Below are 21,094 nucleotides of genomic sequence, written 5' to 3' on the forward strand. Positions count from 1 at the left end.
TTCACTGAAGCAACCCCCTTCGCTCCCGGTTGTTTTACTGGATTTGGACTGATTTCGCAAGGCCCACTGTTCTATTGCTATGAAAACATGGAACCTACCAAAAAAAAGATTACCTTTTTTCATCAGGAACATTTGTACCTGTGTCCGTAAGTTTCATCAATATTCACTAGGGATAGACCGATTATTGGCCTGGCCAATATTGTGCATTTTGACGAATATCGGCCAATAAAAGGTAAAGCTAAAACCATTTTAATCTCAGTGAATTATATATTTAGAACTTCAGTTAACATTATGAGATGCTGCTGACACTGGGAACCTTCTTAACCAAACAAAGAAATGTGTTTTTAGGTTCCATTTATCATTTTAAGACATACTGATAACCTTGGGAGCTACCCGAATTATTATTTTTTTAGACATTTAAAATGAAGAATATTGTCTAAGATTTCAAAAAAAAAAAAACTTCCACATTTAACAACAAAGTCAAGATTGGCATTTGTATTTGAAACATTTTTGACGCCAATATTTCCCCTCCCTTTTTACTGAAAATTAATATCTGCTTCAAATATCAGTTGTCGGCCTCCTTGACTACTAATAATCGGCATCGGCCTTGAAAAAAAACATGTCGGTCTATCTCTAATATTCACATTCCTGTTGAAAACACTAACAAAAAGAGCTTGTTGCAACATGGCCCTGGCTGATCTCTTATACTCTGCTGCCAACTGCTGGCCATTTTATTAAATAACTACCATTGCTTTAAGCCACCTCTTCATGTCAAAGCCTTCTGTATACTCTTGCATTAAAAAAAAATCTTAAAAAACATGTTTAAACGTTTTTACAGGACTCTTCGTCAGGCAAAAGAGAGGTTAGATGTTAACATTGAAAAAAAAAGTTGATAAGGATGATCACACCAGCAAAATTATGGGAAAACCTCCAGAAAAATGCAGCAAAAATAATCTGTGAGTTTGTCTTAAAACTTAAAACCCTTCCAAGTCGCACACACGCGGGGCCGCCTCTTTCCCGCCGCCGTGACAAAATGTTGAGCTCTACTTACAAGGCGGAATACAAAAGCAGAACACAAAAGCGCAGTTCAAGACGGCGTCTGTCAGAAAATTATCGAAAGCGCAGGCGAGATCAAAGGCGACTGGAGAATGTCCTCCGGCGTGGACCATTACGGCGAGAAACAAGCGCCGCAACAACACAAGATGAGGCAAAAGCAAACAAATACAGAGGGAATATGGAAGAAGCCCCATGTGGCCTTATTATCAGAGCCGCACTGCAGGTAACTAGATTCTTTAACAGCAGTGCTTTATAAACACTGTCATCTTGTTAAGACTGTCAGGACCACTGACCCGCCGCCGCTGCTCTCTAAGTGGGCGACGGCTACGTCGGTGTCCGCCTTTCTTGATTGCGCGGCTGCGGCGCCTAATCCGCAAACCGGCTTGTCGGGGCTAATTGTTTGCGCCGCGGCTTTGCTGGAATGATGGAGTGAGAGCCGAAGAGATGCCGGCGAGCTCGTTATATCGCAAAAGTCTCTCTTTGATACTCGCGGGTGTTTTTTTTTTCCAACGGAGGGTTCCTGTTTCTCTGTTGACACAATCCAGCAAAGACATGTTAATGTTTGTAATGAGGCAGGGTAAAGTGTGCAGTCATCACACACTAACTCAGTGGGTCTTAAACATGGGTTTGAGCAAACCATATAACTTGTGGTATTCCACAGGGTTCAATTCCGGGGCCTCTGATGTTTTCATTGTATGTGTTTCCGCATCTTAAGAAAACAGCGATGGTTGTTTTAAAGTCCTCTATATTGTTGAGTTGAGTGACTGCATGGTTTGCAATGCCAAGTTGAGCAATTATAGTCCTAGATATCCAACTAGCTATCGGGCAAAACCATAGAGCCATGTCTTGAATTTGAAATAAGTCATATTTTATTTTTCAATAAAGTAGGGTTCAGTGAATGCGCATAGGAAACTGATGGGGTTCCGTACACAGTAAATCTGTAGAGTAGATTTTAATCGACAAGACAACATATATATATATATATATATATATATATATATATATATATTAGGGGTGTCAGACGATATATAGTCTAAATGTACTCCAAGAATTATACTGCGTACCTCCAACAAGAATGTGATTTGAGTTAATAAATGAAGGCTGGAGACATTTATTTGCTTTTCAGATGTCAAATACTGGCTATCCCCGTTTTCAGCCGCCATTCGCACAAAATATACCATTGGATTCAATTCATTTAGTTTCATATCGTTGAAAGAAACCACTGATTGATGTACTTTCTCACAAGCCAAGGCCGACTTGATGACTGAATTGACAATTAGAAGCTTTTCACAAGAACATTATCAAACAGATAAACCTTGGAAATCAGAGCACTGTGACTGAAAGGGAGTGTTCTTGTATTGTGCGAGATCAATAAAAACCTCATGCACTTTACTTCAAGACACAGAAAGCGTTCCGTGTCTTCTCTTGGTCTGGTGTCTATAGCTACAGTACGTCAATAACGCCGTTAAACGAAGGTTTGTGCAAATGAAGAGTCCATCCCTCACAGTAAAGCTTACAAGTGCCACCTTGCCGCTAATGACTCCGGCGGAGATTTCGAGAGCGCCGGATGGGGATCATTACGGCGGTGGTCAAAAGGAAGGTCATTCGTACTCACAGGATTAGCGAGGAGCCGGTCGCTCAAGTGGATAACGTGGCACTTGGTGCGCACCGATGTCTTTCAACGGTCTCGGTTAGCCTTAGCCACTGCGCTAGTCTGCGTGATCAGATCAGTCTTTAAATCATTTGCTCCCAAAAATGTATAAATACGTTTTATTTTAAATAATATAATTTGCTCCCAAAGACATATTCATACGTTTATTTTTAATTTTTTTTATGCTAGAGCATTCAGAAGGCTTTGATGCAGCCTCTGAACTGAAGAGAATGCTTGAAGCAATGGTAGTTATTACAAAAATGGCCAGCAGGTGGCAGCAGAGTATAAGAGATCAACCAGGGCCATGTTACACAAAGCTCTTTTACCCACTGTTTTAAACAGATTTGTGAATAATGATGAAACTTGAAGCTGTATTCAATATACTTTTTGATTGGTCGGCAAAGACTTTCTTCAGGTTTCTGATTAGAAAAACTACTCAAGTCGGGTCAAAGGTCAGACAGTTTGTATCTTTTCTGAGAAGTGTTTCACATTTGGAGAGACATTTTCCCCCAAAATTTTTAGCGGAGAACTGATTAGACTGCTTTCCACAAGTCTCAAAAAATGGTTATCATGTCAAGTCATACAGAAAGTATGAATCCTGTGCAAAAGAAATATCAGAGGATGATTTAGAATGTTTGGAGAGCAAATCGTGTCCTAATCGCGTCATTATTGGCAAGGCGACGCCTGTGAAAGATTCTCATCCTTTATTTTGAACGGAGATGTTACACAAACAGGATTGGTTAATGCCTCCTCCCTCTTTTATGAGGCCGCGTGGCCCAGGGACCTCCGTGGGTGGCGCGAGGACCTCGTCGGCATTCGAGAAGAGGCGCGCTGGCGGGTTTCCGCTAAAATAAGATCTACTTTCATTCCACTCTGATTTTCTTCTTTGGGAAGAAGATATGAAAGGTGACAGGCGAAGGTTAAAAGCTACAAATCTTATTAACCACCAATGACATGAAATTTCATCCCAGAGCCGCGTTGATAATACGGTTGAGAACTGAAGATATGCAACATTTTTATTTTTTTTGCCTTCATCACAATTGGTCCTATTTTTCAAAATGGAGACGGATTTTCTTGCAAATTATGTCAAAAACTGAGGACAAATATTCACGACTCGTTGACATCATTTTTTTTTGATTTACAGCTCGCTTTATTTTGGTTGTGACCAATGCATACGTTGTTCAAAATCTATTTTTGGAAACTCAGTCATTTTAAAGGAATGAGCAGGTTGTCGTGTACCCCCTTTAATGACAAAGAATACATCTGTGCACCGTCGCAGCCGATGCCTGCCACCTCCCTCCTCCTCCTTCAGGGTTATTTCAAGGAATATGTTGACAAAATGTAATACAATGGTGCCCAGTGAGGGGTCCCAGGATTTTGTCCATGGACCCCCCCCCCCCCCACACTCCCATCCCCAACACACCTCACAGTGTTGCCTATCCGTTATTAGCGCGTGTTCACGGGCCCATCGTGTGTCGTCCGAGCAAAAGCGCGCAGGCCCTGAGTAAAAGCCTCATGCAAAATTTATGTTCATGCGGCTGTTTCAGTGGGAGGAAAAATCAATATTGGGGGGGGAGGGGGTTTGTGATGCACAGAGATGATTGAGTGCTCTCTGGACTGACAGTAAAAGCCGGGAGAGATTGAAGGGCTGCGTTTACGCTGTGGAAAAGGAGGAGTCGCCGCCCTGACGATGTGCTTCACCTTAAATTGGAATTCTATTGTTGTGGATTATTTCAAGCTGGGGTGACCAAACTTTTCCCACTGAGGGCTACACATAAAGACAAATCCCCTGAAACATGATAAAAACCAATAGAAAATAACACAGTGGGTCAACATATGTTAAGCAGTGGATTCTTCCAGAGATGCACAGAGAGATAATAATCAAAAGGCAACATGGCAGATGAGGAGGACATCATAAGGCTTTTGATAGCATCCATGGCAGCGCATATACACACACAGTGCATTTGGGGAAGAAGCGGAGAAAAGGAACGAAATGAGCCCAAACAATGGGATTTGCTTTCCATTCTTCTGCCTCCTTAATGATTCCCTTTGTCGGGCGACGTCGGCCGCATGTAAGCACTTTCACGCCAGCGCCACGTGCCCGCCAGCGCTACACTGATGTGCTTGAGCCTTGTGAGTGACACGCACAAGCAGCCTCTTGTGATTATCAATGCTCTTTAAGACAGCACAGAGCAGCTCACGCACGCCACGCAGAGAACGCATTCCAAATGCAGCGGAATTCAAGCTGAGGGCGGCAATGGCAACGGATGGCCCCTGACACTCTTTTTTTCCCCCAATGGCGAATTCTCAAAATTGTCGTTTAAACCAAAATGGCAGACTTCCTGTTCACTTTCGGCCATGGGTCCCTGAGACTTTTTCGTGCGTCCTGTTTTGACAAAAATGTCCAGCCAATTTTACGTCGGTCAGTGAAACTGGTGCAAGGGGCTATTTTTTTCTAATAAATATGAGGAGTCCATCAAAGGACGAGCCCTGTAATTTTTTCCAAAATGGCCGAGTTCCTGTTCCCTTTCAACCATGAGTCTTTGAGACTTTTTCGTGTGGACGGTTATGATAAATATGTCTACCCAAATTCACGTCGATCTGTGAAAGAGGTGTCAGTGTATAATCCCCCCCCCCCCCCTCAAATGGCCGACTTCCTGTTCACTTTCACTGGTGAAAATGGTGTCAAGTCAAATTTTCAGAGTTCCAGTAGCTCTTGAAATTATCCTTTGACACATTGATTGAGATTTAGGTATTTTCACCACAATACACATATTTATAAAAGTTTTCAGTCATAACAAGGCCCCCCAAAATGCAACTGAGAATAAGAATAATCGGCGTTTCAAAGAAGCATAACCAGCCCTTCTACCAAGCGGGGACTGGCTAATGTTCTGTCGATGGTAAAATGTGCTCGCCGGCCCTCTAATGGATTCTCTGCGGATCCTGATGGGGATGCTTTGGTCGCCCCCATCGCTGTATGCTGTATGAGCCCCGCAGCCAAGTATGATGAATGAAGCTGCGTGCTACTTATGCGCTTTATCGTGCTCGCTGACTAGCAACAGGTTCAGCAAAGGGCAGCGGCGGTAAATGAAATTCCGCGCCCTCAACGATACATCATACAAGAGATGGGATGTATGAATCAGACTGATTTTATTTCCACACTGGATAAGCCGCATCTTTTAACCAGCTGTGCGAGTGCAAGGGGCTAATTTCTAAGTGAGAACGCCGTACTACTGCGAATACAAACCGATAATTGGGCTCAATTTGAGAGTTTATGTGAAACAAAGTCTCTCAACGATTACCAAAATTGTTGTAGATTAATTTGATAACCTTTTAGTTGGCACCACCCCACACTGGACTGTGGATATGCCGCCATAGTCGATGGAGGTGGCAAATCCAGGTCCAGAAAGTAAAAAGCCTGCTTTAGCTTTGGCTTTAGCCCCTGGTGCTAGCTAGCTAGCTAGCTCCCTAGCAGGTTAACGAGCACCATAGGATCTAGAGCTAGCTAGCTCCCTACCGAGATCCCATGGTGCTCGTAGCTAGCTAGCTCCCTAGCAAAACTGGGGAAGAGTATTTACTTTCTGGACCTGGATTTGTCACCTCTGCTAGTCAACGTTACGTGACGTGAATTAATCTGGGAAAAATAAAAGCCCAGAAAAACTCTGTAAGCAGTCTTGTCGCGACGTCATCTCGGATGCAGCCTCTCTGAAAATGTCGCCCACGGGACCCAATTGCATCTCCCGGGACCTTTTAAGCCACACCGATGCTGATAAAAGCCCCCACCCCCTTCCCTCACCGCGACCAATCCCACCCCATTAATTAAGGTAATGACGCCCCGGTCGGCAATTAGTAACCGCAGACAGCTTTTAGCGATGGGGTCGGGTTCCGATGCCATCTGCCGACAGACTTGGACGGCCGCAGACTCTCCACGAAACCGGAGAAGGGGATCAAAAATGACCTCTGCGGCGAACTTGGCTCGTTCAAGTTTTTGGGTAATAATCCATAGGCGGTCGCCATATAGGAAGTGTTGACTGCCACGGACTATTGATCAAAATTACAAATAACTGTGTTGAGTCTAAGCAGTATTGAGCAGCGTATAACACAACATCGATTGATTAGAACAAAAGCCGAAATACCGTAAGCTCCTCGTCATCGCAGAGCTTGACTTCCAGAGAACATCTACCATATAGAAATACACCCTATGAATATTTTTATAGCATTTAAGACACCTTTTTAAGTCTTTAAAAATATTTTTTTTAAACAACACATTCACATTTAAACAGATAAAATAATGATAGAGAGAAAGAGCAATGGATAACAAATTTATCACATTTATAACACTAACAAATTTATCATCTCACAAAATACATAAAAAAATTACACGCTTAGATGTGCATTAATAAAATTAACCTACAGCTGTTACTTTCTGTAGGCATAAAAAGCAAGATTGAAGACATTCTCACATTCAATTATCTTTGTAAAAAACTAGGCTGGGCTTGAAATATTTCCTGTTTTCACTCTTCTTTGAATTTAGGAAGTAGTGTGCCACTATCTACTGGATCACAATGGTATTACACCAAAAATAAACAGCAGTTAGAATAAAATAGTTATAGTGTACACTGTACATAAAAAAATTGCAAAACAGTTCAAACTCATGTTGCTACATTCTGCAAAACAATGCTCAAAATGAAATTTTGGGGGGGACAATTTCAAAGAGGTTAAAGTTTGAATTCTTCCTAACATTAGTTTTTCCAATTTCAAAATGATTTGCTTCGATTATGACCGTAAAATTATTTATTTATTACATTTCTAAGTCCAAAAAACCTCCAAAGAACAGTTCTTTATCCTCTGCATAGAACGACTATTGTAGTATATGTATATGTGTATGTTAGTACCGTGCTGATGAACCAAGAGGCAAGGAGCGCCTCCAGTTGAAGTTGGATCTAGAACGCCTCAATGAACAGTGAATCTCTCCTGCTACAGTGTGACAAAAACAATCCCAAGCCACTTGGAACATATGGTGCTAACATCGTTTTTTGTTGCCGTAACATTAGCATTAGCATGAACATCGCAAGTCAAGCGCTACAAGACCGAAGTGCAAATGTCAGCCGCTTGCACCGGGACAGGAATTGACTAATTTTCCGGTTACAACATTTCAAAAGTTCATGTAAATTAATCAATTCTCATTTGCAACGCTCCGCTACACGCGGCCGCCAGGCACGGACGGCCGAAGGCTTGCGGCTAGCGGACCTTTAGTGGCCGCTGACCGATCGAGAAGGAGACCAAAATTCAAAAGGCCTTTCGGTGGAGGCGTCAAAAATATCAGAACACAATCCCAAAAGAGCAACCAATAATCCATCATCCAATTAATCCACAACCATTTTTGATCATCTATTTATCTTTTGCATATATCGTTTCTTCTGTGCTAATGCAAATGTTTTAGTGCTCGATCTGTCAACTAGGAAGGGCGTCAATACAATTTCACAATTTTCTCTTCGGCGCTCGAACAGTCATGTCAGGGAAAGCACGGCCTAACTACAGTAACGATCATGTTTGTTATTGTATTTAATGACATTTTTTTTTTATAACAAATATTATCGCTGTATCGACATCTTTAAAAAAAAAAGGTTTTACATTTCTCACTCTTTCTAATCAGCACTCGGGCATCTATGTTATCAAATTCTAATAGGTTGGGCTGTTCCAACATCCCCAAATGCCTTCACCTAATCAAGTTTCTCTTCGGCACTCGAACCGCTGTGACCTGTAGCACAGAGGCAACGCAGTGACGGCACCGCTGGTTATCATATTCTAATATCATATTTTACAACAGTGTCTACAAAAAGCCGTCGCCCGTCACCCTGTTCCTTCTCATCGCCGCTTGGGCCGCAGTATCCTGTAGCACGAACAAGCAATTGCGATTACATTAAGATAATAACTGATTTTATAAAAATATTCTTTGAATCAACATCGACAAAAGCCTCTCTAGTTTCTATTCGGCGCTCGGGCAAGCATGATTTTTGACAAATTCTAAAGTGGTCAAGCATGGTTTATTTTTTTATAAATGTATTTGTTGTGTTTTTAAATCATTGAAAATATATCATTTTAAGATAATTTCAAAGTTGTTTCTATTCAGCGCTCGGGCAGCTGTGTCTTTTGGATAATCAGCAGTGACACCCAAATTTGGTAGTGTATTCAAACAATATTGCCCATGTCATCAACATTTACAAAAGCCTTTCTCGTTTCTAATCGGCGCTCGGGCAGCAGCGCCGCCATCCGCAGTAAACAAAGCGGAGAAAAGAAGTGCGCCTGTGCGTGCTCGGCAAATATCTGGGGATGCGCGCTGTTAAACATAATGCGCTACAATCAAGCGCGCAATTACGCCGCATATGTAAGACAAATCATTAGCACGCCTGCAACAAGTGACGCACGCGGCTTTGGCGGCGCCGAGAGCTTCAAAGAGTCGCGGCAGAGTAAATCATCCCGTCTCGGGGGGGGGGGGGGGGGGGGGGACGTGTGTGTTTGCATTATGCCGTGCATGAGCCTCAGTGTAAATGCGCTTGTTTGATTCCAACCCCCCTCACGTCTCGTCTGTACACTTTGATTGGGAGTCGTCGCAAAGGCAGCTTGTCGTCGAAGGCAAACAATAAACTTGTGGCAGATATTGGGCGACGAGAGAAACGCAGAAAGGGAGAGAGGGAGGACGCTCGCTCGCTCGGCTCGCTCGCTCGGCTCGCAGCACCTCTCACTCTCAATTATTTGGCTGCTGTCACAACAAATCAATCAAATTACCGCTCGGAGGACTGTGTGCAGCTGCTCCTATCGCGCCGCTAGTCGCATTAACTTTGAAATGTATGAGCTCTACATTTTATCACTATTATTTATTTAATGCCGAGCGCTCCCTCTCTCTCTCTCGCTCGCGAGTCGCGGCTCGAGTGGCGCCGAGTTAAATCATTAAAAGGGGCGATACGCCGGAGAAGGCTGCAAATTAAACAGTCATGTGTGGCAAAGGGACGGCTCGGGCCTCCATTGTCTTTCCGTGTTGAGGAAATATGGACTCTCGTTCTCTTTCGTTACGGCGATAACAAAAGCGGGAAAATGACTGCAACGGCACCAATTGCAACATTTGTTTCCCCTTCCAAGTGCAAAATCAATGAATGAATGGCTCTCGCTGAGGGATGAGGAACATTTGGTTTCAGTTGGTAGAAAGTACACAAATAGCAATTGCAAGAAGTTCTGGAGGATTAGGTCGTGCTGAAACAGTAGAAACCGGTCTTGGTCTTGAGACCACGTTTTGGTCTCGTCGTCTGGATTTTCCATGTTTTTAGTTTTTTGACCCACCATTGTTCAACTTCAAAATGAAACTCCCATTTCTTGACTCAAAGTTGGGTCAAATAGACCCAAGTAGAGGATAGGTCAATATTTGACCCATAGTGTTTTTAGAGTGAAGGACTTAGTTTCTTTTGGCTTGTCCTACCTGTCGGCTTGTGGCCATTGGAGCACAAGCTACACTTTAAAAAACAGTTGGGTCAAAACTAACCCAACTATGGGTCAAAAATGGACCAATCATCTACTTGGATCAATTTGACCCAACTTTGAGTCAAGAAATGGGTCTTTTAGCGTAAAACAACTCATAAATATTGGTCAGATCATTTTTTGGGGTAAAAATAAAATTGGGTAATTTTGTATAAAACAACGCAGAAGTGGATCGGTCCATTTTTGATCCATAATTGGGTTATTTTACTTTTGACCCAACTGTTTTTAGAGTGTACTGCAGAGCAGTGCGGCCGCATGCTTACAGGTAAGGAGAAGCGAAAGGAGCACGTGTTCCTCTTGCGAAAACATCCGACGCTTCCCTCCTGGGGGCTCGCCCTTAGGTGGCGTAATGAGCGCAGTGATTCCCCTAATTTGCAGCGCGCCGACAAGCCGCAACCTCTGAGCGACACCGCCGAGCGCCGGAATCAAAACGCCAGACGGTGCGCCGGGGCTTTGATTGGCAGCCACGCCGGCTCTCATTACGGCAGGTGAGTGGGATGCCGACCTTTAAAAGCGGCAAGCCCGAGTACAGACGAACGGCGGCGGCGCGCTCTCACCTCCGCCATTACAACTTCGGCGCCTCTCTGATGTGATGCGCGGCAAATAAGGCGGCGGCGGCGGCGTGCGCTTATTAAGAGCTTCCAAGTCAAGCGGCGCCTTCGCATTAACTGCGAGTGCGGAGAAGAGGAGTCGGCGGATCAAGACTTTGTTGAGGTTTGCTTTGATGCGGCGACTTTTACAAGCACGTTAATCACCATTTCCTTGTTATAAAATCATGAGGAAAGTTGCCGTCATAAAAAAAAAAAGAAAGAACTCATTTTTAAAAGTCGAGCACTCATGTATGTTTTAGATTGGTAATAGCCGACAATGTTTACAGAGCTTCGGTGTGACGCAACCTACTTTTGGAGCCTCTGTGAAGTCAGCCGGATTTGTGTGCGCTCTTGTCACAAAGGATAACTTTCCCCCTTGTTTAGTTTCACTGCGAGTTTGTTTTTTTTTCCCGCTCGCATGAATCATTCTGACAAACATCTCGTTCCTCGGCAAGTTAGTACTCGGATTCTCCGCAAACAAATACAAAACAAAGTTAAAGTTGCCAACGGTGCCCAACGGGTAACGGCACTCGCTTTTTCATGGCGGGACCCCGAAATGATCAACAAATGGTGATGCCATGCCCCGCCCACATTGGATGATGTAAGGAAAGACGCATGGCGATTCGGCGTGTGTTCGATCACGTCTCGTTCCCTGGTAGGAGTTTGTCAAAGCACAAACCCCGCAGGCATTTGCTTCAAACCAAAATGGCCGACTTCTACTTCAATATCAGGCATGCATCCTTGAGACTTTTTCATTTGTTGTGTCATGATGGACATGTCCAGCCATTTTCATGTCAACAGTTGAAACTACTTTTGTAGGTGGCCTAATGATTTTTTTAGTCTGAGACCTGGAATTCGCCTGAAATGGCTGCTCCAAACCAAAATGGCTGACTTCCTTTTCAATTTCAGGCATGGGACCTTGAGACTTTTTGTTCGTCAGGTTATGATGGACACATACAGCCAATTTCATGCCAACGGGTCAAACTGGTTTTGTGGTGTCCTAATGTTTTTTTTTAGTCTGAGGTCTGGATCCGCCTGAAATGGCTGCTTCAAACCAAAATGGCTGACTTCCTCTTCAGTTTCTGGCACAAATCGTTTTTGTTTGTCGGGTCATGACGGACATGCCCAACCAATTTCGTGTCAATGGGTGAAACTGGTTAGAGGTGGCAAATTCAGGTCCAGCAAGTAAAACTCCTGCCACAGTTTGGCTTTAGCCCCAGGTACTAGCTAGCTAGCTTCCTAAAAGGTAAACAAGCACCATGGGAGCTAGCTAAGGAGCTAGCTAACTAGCACCTGGGGCTAAAGTCAAACTGTTGCAGGGTTTTTAACTTTCTGGACCTGGATTTGCCACCTCTGAAACTGGTGTTGGCTGAGTTACCTTGAAAAAGTAGCCTAGTTACTTTACTGATTACTTCACTTTCAAAGTAAGTTAGTTACTCTTTAGATTACTTAAGAATAACTAAGATTATGAGTGACTTTATTATTTATTTCGGCATAAGCCGACTCCGCTTATCATAAAATTGACAACTGGTTTTGCCAATACTTTTTTGGAATTGATGTCTCTACTTCCTTCATCGGTATTTGCATAAGACGTCAACGTATTGAAAACTGCCGCATACGTGATGTGACAAAAAATCTCAAGTTTGTCCACAATTTCCACCCCCACTTCATTCTTGCGCATGCGTTAGCTATCAAATTCATGTAAACGTTCCGGTTCGCAGTCCGTCCAATTAGCAGCTCATTAGCCGCCTCATTAGGCCTCAGCGCTTGCATTAGCTCGACTCCGCCCGCCGTCTCATTACGGAGTCTGCCAGTGGTCTGATCTGACACTAATTGGGACGCAGCGTGAGCGCGTGTAAAGCACGCCGGCCGGCCGGCCGCTGTCGTGCTGCGTGCGATTAATCGGACCTGGGGGCAGCGCCGCGGCGGTCTGACAGAGGTGCTGCGCCAGCAGGCCTCAGTCAAGCCCGCCCGTGATCTGCTCGGACAGCGGCGAGCGGAGGGCCCTCGCGTGGCCGCGGGGGTCCGGACATAGTCAAGACATTTAGCTTCACTCGTGACTCGTGTCACTTTCTCTCGGCGGAGGTTCCTTCAACGCGTCGCCTTCAGACCGCGGGGAGGGGGCGGCTGGGCGGTTGGGGGAATCTTGCCTGTTCTTTTATGGGGATGCCGCATGCATTAGAAGAGTTTATTTATCTGTTTGCTTGAAAGGGTTACAGGCGTCACTATTTTTAGAATGGATTATTCCAGCAATTATTCCATGGATCCATCGGATAACATTTTATTTTGCATTAAAGTGTATTATGAAACAATTTTTTACCAATTGATTTTTGTTTGTTTTGTTGGATTGATTGTTTCTTTTTTATTTGGTATAGATATAAAAACAACAACTTAACAACAATTGTGCAATATCACACGGGAGGGATTGATTAGTCACCAACCTTTTAGCCGTTTTGGTAATTACTACCATTGCTTCCAGCATTGTCTTCAGTTAAAGCCTTCTGTATGCTCTTGCATAAAAAAAAACACATAAAAAACGTATAAATACGTCTTTAGGACATTGGCCATATTTAAAATAAAACGTTTTTAATTTTCATACGTTTTTGGGAGCAGATGAGTTAAAAATAAAACGTGTAGGGAGTTATTTTGTAAAGCGGAATTAAATAAATCCATAAATGAAACGCTCCCCGTATCTTACTGAGCAACAAATGCATGCGTACGTAGCTAGCTAATTTTATCATAAAAGGTTTCAAAAGATCTTGTCAGACGGTGAACAATTGTCTGACTATGTTCGAAATGGTTTTGTGAAAAGTAAAAACTGTCTGTGAACATCCCACAAATCCTGATGAAAATCCTCAGTTTTGCTACGTTCGCAAGCATTCACCGCTCAGTGAGATATCGGCATTAGCGGCCTTCAGATTCGGAAAAAGGCTGATGTCGATATTTGTCAAAATTTGTCAAAATGACAAATATCGGAGCCGATAATCGATCTATCCCTACAGCAAACTTCCGCAAAACAGCGTCCCGCTTCATTTTTGGTGAAAAGTGAATTGACTTCACCGTCCCCATAAAAGGATTTCCAAATAACAAGAATCCATCAAACGTGCGTGGCGATAAGCACGAGAGCCGTTGGTCCCGGTGTCGCCCCGCCCCCGACGACATGTTTGACAATCCCTCGCAGGCGCTCCCGGCGCTGCGCGTCGGCGCCATTCTCATCCACGTGAAGGGATTTATTAAAAGCTCTGCCCGCCAGCCGCGCTTGTTGTTATTTATGCATGTTTGTGTCCATTAGGCCGCCGCCCGCCTTTGCACGCGTGCGTCCACTTTGCCCCCTCCCCTGCACTTTGTGCTGCACCGGCATTATTGTAATGCCCCCTTCCCTAAAATAAAACACACACACACTGCTTTACATGGACGTCTTTTGACATTAGTGCGCTACACTCATCCAAGATTCATGACAGACGTGCGCCTGCCCCCCCCCCCTTTTCCCCTCCCCTCCCCCCTCCCATCCCATCCATCCCTCAATCTAATGGTATAAAAGAGACAATGTTTTAAACATTAAAATGAAAACCATTTACAAGTATGATCAAAAGGGAACATTTGGACATTAAAGTTTAAAAGGCACACATAAGTACAGCGGCCGGATGGAAGGATGAGGATAAAAAAAATGGAGTGAAAAGGGGAAGAGAAAGTGCTTTTGCGGCGCGCTGCAAAACGGTGACCTGTAATTAATACGCTTTGCTCTTTAAGGCCGGTTGAGGATTGGCTGACAAAGCCCTGAAGGATTCCGAGCTGCTCGCAAGGAAATCTTGGCACTATTTGGAGGAACAGAAAAAAAAAAGAAAAAAAAAAGATTGTTGCGTGTCCATCACAGGATGGAGAGAAAAACAATCAGCACGTACAGCTTGGTCTTCTATAAATAATAACGAACAACTTCAACGAGCGAGTAAAACTCAAAACAATGACACGTCATAGAAGCTGGACCTCCGCAAAGGCACGTTTATGCTAGGCTAAGTAAAAAAAAAAAAACGAAAAACATTCATCAATGTCGAATCAATTTTCATTTTCACAGCCCGATATCGATTCATAAAGCCATAAATGGATTCTTGTGATTTATTTTAGTTATTTTTACTCATCACAGAAATTTAAAAGTATTTTCTCACATTTACGAAAGAACTGACTTATTTTACTTTAAGAAAATTCATAATCTTTTTCATTTATATTATAAATATAATAAAAAATATTATAAATAAAATATTATATTTTTCAAGTTTTTATTTTTTTCAAATTTAAAGCGCTAACTCTGGAGATTAATTTAAATTAGGGCTGGGCAATATGGCCGAAAAAGTTTTAAAAAAATAAAATAATTTTTCAGTCATTCAGGAGACAATTACCATTTTAATCGATTATAATCTAATAAACCCAACAAACATTTATTTAAAGGTTTCATTTATTCAAAAATAATTCCTGTGCAAAATGTTCATAACATACTGTAAGAACATAAGAACAAGAGTTTTTAACAATTCAGAAGACAAAACTGTATTTCACGATTTTAGCACATTTCGATTCAACGATTACATTTTTTAAATGACAATGTATCGAATTCATTGGATTTATCGCCCAGCCTGAATTCGAATTTTATAACGTGAGACTCTTGAGAATTTTTGGGAGCCAAATGCTGCTTCACCACCACGCCTTACCTTGCAGGTTGTGGAGGGGCAGCGTCATGATGCCCCCGGCGGCGGCCGCCGCCACCAGGCTCTGAAGGTTGGTGGCGGGCAGCGAGAGGACCAGGCCCTGCTGGCTGCCCAGGTGCCCGCCGGCGTTGAAGGGGATGAGGATGGGCTGGTTCATGCCGGCCGCCGCCGCCGCCGCCGCCCCGGACATGGCTCCGCCCACCGCGTTGGCCAGCTGCTGGGCCACCAGCAACGACTGTGGGTTCCCGCACATGACACATCCCAAGTTAACAAGATTCGATCAGCATCTTGACATTGACAACAATTGGGAATGGTACACGATTATGATTGTGGTTACGATTTGATGATGAAACGATTTGTGCTCCGTGCCACTGAACAAATCTCCTCATAGCGCAGCCAAACGCGCCTCAAACACGCGGCGCTTAGCAAAAAAAAAGAAAGAAAAAAGTTTCACGACTTTACTCTTGCGGCGGCGCGAAAAAAAAAGTCTTTAAATGTGTTTTCCTTTGACGGCTGCAGAATTTGGAATGTCGCTTTGCCTTGGTTTTGATGATGCAAATTAAACGAGTGACACAAAACGGAGATGAGATGCTGCAAGTAGATTGTCGGCAAAAGTTTGAGGGGAGCGAAACCGCCTCAAATCAGGAATACTTGGTTTGTGCCGGCATGAGTAAAAAAAATAAATAAATAAAACGCGACTTGGATTAATACTGCGATTGTGGAATGAGAAACAGAATAATGGAATCATCCGCGTGAGGGCGAAAATGACTTCTCGTAAGGATCTGGATTAGTGCTGTCGATTAATCTGATTTATTTTAATTTTGCATTAAAGTGTATTAAAAAAGCATCCCCCCCATTACTGTTAATTAACCATTCAATGCATGCAATTTCACCATTTTTTTAATTGTACATTTAGAACAGATATAACATTTGTGATTAATCGCGAGTTAACTCATGAAATCATGCAATTAATTACGATTTTAATTGCCCGACGTTGCTAATTTTGAATTGTAATCAATCACATGACTTCAATAGTTAACTCACGGTTAATCATAAATTTTATATCTGTTCTAAATGTACAATAAAAAAAAATTCTAGGTTTTCATACTCTTGTTAACAAAAGTGGAAAAAAATGTTAAACTAATAGAAATAGTTCAAATGAATATTTGGCGTCAATAGCCGCCAATGGCAGTGAATGAGTTCATTTTTTCATTTAGCATTCACACACAATTTCTGCAGAAATTGCTTCATTTAGTCAATAATGAATCTATTAGATGTGTCCGTTCCCCAAAAAAAAAAAAAAAAAACATTTGATAGCTGCAACCCTACTATGGATTGTTTAATATTAATATTGACATCATTTAGACAATTGAGTCGCAGTTTTGTAACATCGAATATGAATCAAATACATTTGATACCAACGTAATTTCACATCATTCAAATAAACTCTGGAGGTGCAAATGCAAGCGGCGCACGTTTCGCAATAGATTTCCTCAGCTGAGCGGTCGCACTCGGCAGGCCTGACAGCTGAGTGATGACAAGTGGTCTCCTCGGGGGGCGCCAGGACACACACACACACACACACACACACACACTGGATGCGGGACGGGGCGCTGTTGCCCATCAGGGGTTTGAGGAGGCTCCTTCATCCGCCCGGCAGCTCGGCCACTGAGAAATTGCCCATAATGGTCCAGATAGCAGACTTTTGTCACCCTTAAGTGCGAGCGAGGGGAAGGCAAGGCGGATTCGCGTTGGCTAAACTAGCGGCGGATAATGGCGCTTCCGACAATATCCGGCTAGCGAGAGGGGGGAATCTATCAAATGTATTGATCTGGCGAGAGGAGAATTGGCTACGACGTGCGGGGGCGCCTTTGTTTCTCCAAAGTGTTTGCTTCACGCAGGCCGGCCCGCCTGACAGCGTTCATATATTAGACGACGGGCGGCTGCTGGTGAGAGCTGCTCACATTTCTCCTCTTTATTTCACACCGTACTGCCGACGCTGAGGCAGCAGGTGGATGCGTTCGCATTTTCGGACCAGTGCTTTGAATTGGCTGTATGTCTCACGATTCGATTCCGATTTTTGGGTGCGCGATCCGATCCGGAATCGATTTTCGATTGAGAAAGATTTTTGCTTCAAAATGATTTGATTGACTGATTTTTGCTTCAATTTATAGATGTTCAAGGAATCGTAATGATCTAATCCAGTCTGACTCGCTAATGCTAATTCGCACGCTACTCGCGGTACTTTTATCACTCAAAAGAACGGCTGCAAAAAACAATTTTTATTAGCTTAAGTTGATCATGACTTTTTCGTTCTACTCTCGAGTGTGGCTACAACGCAACAGTGTATCAGACCTCGTGGAACCACACTGCCCCTAAGTGGCCAAATCAGGTACAACATGAACAGCGCTTCCAATAAAGGCAAACATAAACAAAGGGAAGACAGTATAAAATAATTTAAATAAAATCGATTTTGGGACATTTAAAATCGATTCTGAATCGTACTAAATGAAAATCGCGATTCTTATGAGAATCGATTTTTTGCCACACCCCTACTGAATAGACATGGGCCGATTATCGGATTACCGTGCTTTTGTTTAGTTAGCAGTCTGGTGATGCTAACGTCCACATTACTCCACGTGACTCTAGCCGTTAGCATGTCCGCCTTTTGAATTTGAATCTCAGCTCCGCCCATCTTGTGTAAAGTTTGCATATTGTATCCCAAACTGTGCCGCTTGAGCGCAAAATCAATGGGTATGGTGTGACTTTTCTCCAGCCCTAATGTGTCATCCTGGTGTGTTTAAGCGTGGACACTAATGAGACAGACGTTAATTAACAGCGGCGAGCCACCAGCCCAATAAATCCAATCAGATCGGACAGCGGCTGATTTAGCGATTAGTGGAGGCCGCGGGCGGGCGGGCATCTCCGATTGTCTCCTCATTAGCGTCTCGACCGAACCAATGACATAAAAGCTTCATTCCTGCACATTGGACTCATCAATTATTCAATAAGATGCCTTTCGTCAAGTAATTGATTAACAGTAAGATACTGGATGCAAATGTGGTATTGAAAGTACTGCAGAATGTTTAATAGAAAGCAAACACATCGAAATGAAAAACATGTTTAAATGTATGAACAGCAAAAAAAAAAAAAAAAAAGAATTTTGTGGATGAAAAAGAAAAATACTCACTAAATGTGCAGATACTTGCCGTTTATTGGACAGCGCCAATATTTTGGGGATTATTTGCAAAAGCAGGTAAATCCCAATTTTGTAACTTCATAATCTGAAAACAACCAGTGTGCTTCAGATAAGTAAATAAATAAATAATCACATTCAATTTGCTGATACACATTTTTAAAAAAAAAAATATTTTTTCCGTTTTTATTTTAAACAACAAGAAAAACAAACATAACATGTTTAGTTTGAGATTTGGATTAAAAAAACGAAGAGATTTAAAGAAAACTTTTCTTACACAGCCACAATATTTTCGTTTGAAAAACATATATATACGTTTTGGAGATTTTTTTTTAATGTAATGTTATACTAAAAAAGTTTTAAAAAAACAACACATTTTTCAAGATGTTAATCCAAATTATTATTATTTTTTGTCCAGAAACAAACAAATGTTTCTTAAAACGAAAAAACTTTGAGGTACGTGCTTTTCTTGAATGGGATGGATGAAAAAGTAAAAATTACCACATTTGGAAATGTATGCTTGAAATGGACAACACAGGTGCATTTAAATATTAGTCAGCTTTTCTTTTCTTTTCTATTGTTTGACATTTTGAAGTTGGAACACAATCAAAAGCATCAAACGTAAATGACTTTTCAGAAGGGCTGTAACTAACAATTATTTTAAAGATCGATGAATCAGTTGATTATTTTTAAATATGAATCCACGATGAATCTGCTAAGAATATTTTTTTTTAGCTTCCATCCCTTTATTAAAAAACAGGACATTATTTCAAATTGTAATTATGAATCAGTTCCGGGTTTGTTCCCGTAACATCGGTTCACAACATCAGTCAAAATATTGACGATTGTTTCAAAGTTACAACGGATGTTTGCAAATGTCTTATTTGGATTCGGTACGAAATGTGCTCAGTTGGACTTCATAGAGGATCACACAAATCGGGGAAGATTGACAGTAAACAAGTTCTCTAAACGATTAATCGGATCTCAAAAAATAGTTGTCGACTCATTTAATCATCGATTAATTTGTCAATAATGAAGCACTTGACTGACCTGTGGCCCCATGGCGGGGTACCCCAGGTGCGACGGGCCCACTTGACTCTGCTCGGAGGGACTGCTGCTGATGTCCGACCGCACTGAACTTTCACGGGCCCCTGCCATATCACATGGGGGGGGGGGGGGGGGGGGGGGAGAAGAAAAACAAGAGGTTAATAACATGAGTGTGTTTATTGCAGACAGACAGCCTGTGAAATGGTGACGGTCTGTGGGATGGGAGTGAGGCGGCGGGGGTGCGTAATTTGTGTTTAAGCGTTTCATCAATAACCGCCGCGGTGCTGAATAAATTAGCCGAGTGACGGCGGAACACGCGCGCCGGCGGGTCCCCGATGGCCTCGATTAGTGCTGAGAGATGGCGAGCGTATTATTCGGCCATTTACATGGGAGAGGATCAACCCGTGTGATCCCGCTGCCCCTCCCCTTTGCGATCGCTGCACTCGTGGCCCGCGGCGAGGCACACACAATTAGACCCGTTTGCCGCCACGAAGGGGGGGGGGGGGGCGTAATACATCGGATGATGATGGCTGCGAGGGGAGAGGAAGCGCCATAGCGAGTGGACAAATCCTTTCGGCCTACTTGCCGGTAAATGAATTTAGGCTAAATCTATGTTGTTCGATGTTCGATGCCCCTCTTTTTCAGACCGATACCAGTACTCAACTCTTGAGCAGTCATCGATACCAATTACCGATACCACTATTACTTTTGATACCCAAAAGTCACAAATAAAAAATAATGATAGATAACCTTTTTTTTATTTCTATTTTGATGCCAATATTTTCCCTTGTAGTGAAAGTGTTCTATTTTAAACGTTTTAACTGTCCCAAAGACATATTTATATGTTTTTTATGATAAAAATAAATAAATAATGCTTATAGCATACAAAAGGCTTTGATTACGCCTTTGACCTGAAGAGGTCGCTTAAAGCAATGGTAGTTATTACAAAAACGGCCAGCAGGTGGCAGCAGAGAATAAGAGATCAGCCAGTTGCAACAAGCTTTGTGAATAATGATGAAACTTTGCTATGTTCTAATGCTAATTTCTGCAAAAAGGAAACAGATACTATTATACTTTTTTTCGTGATGAAAGAAGAGACTTTAATCTTTCTTTTGGTAGGTTCCATGTTTTTATAGCAATAGAACACAATATTCTGTGGGACTTGCAAAATCAGTCAAAAATCCAGTAAAACAGCCGGGAGCGAAGGGGGTTGCTTCATTGAAAATGGCTGCCAGTAAATGAGTTAAAAATAAAATTAAAAAGACCCAATCTTTTTACCCTGATTGCAATCAGCTGAAAATGACCCGATCATAATTGGAACATC

The 21,094-nt window shown here is 42.6% G+C and overlaps 1 protein-coding gene across 5 annotated transcripts in view; it reads right to left on the reverse strand.

Moving 5' to 3' along the window:
• The window catches only part of pou6f2 (POU class 6 homeobox 2), a 70,491-nt gene that overhangs the window by 26,022 nt on the left and 23,375 nt on the right, over nucleotides 1-21,094 (reverse strand). For all 5 annotated transcript variants that reach the window (XM_086065374.1, XM_086065373.1, XM_086065375.1 and 2 more), the window contains 2 exons: nucleotides 19,774-19,874; nucleotides 15,531-15,762 (listed from right to left, as the gene is read on the reverse strand). In XM_086065374.1, the coding sequence (XP_085921500.1) occupies nucleotides 15,531-15,762; nucleotides 19,774-19,874 (333 nt within the window). The remainder of the gene's footprint in view (nucleotides 1-15,530; nucleotides 15,763-19,773; nucleotides 19,875-21,094) is intronic.

Source organism: Leptonotus elevatus, chromosome 21 (genome assembly GCF_054856555.1).
Source record: "Leptonotus elevatus isolate MCC_2025b chromosome 21, RoL_Lele_1.0, whole genome shotgun sequence".
Classification (NCBI taxonomy): domain Eukaryota; kingdom Metazoa; phylum Chordata; class Actinopteri; order Syngnathiformes; family Syngnathidae; genus Leptonotus; species Leptonotus elevatus.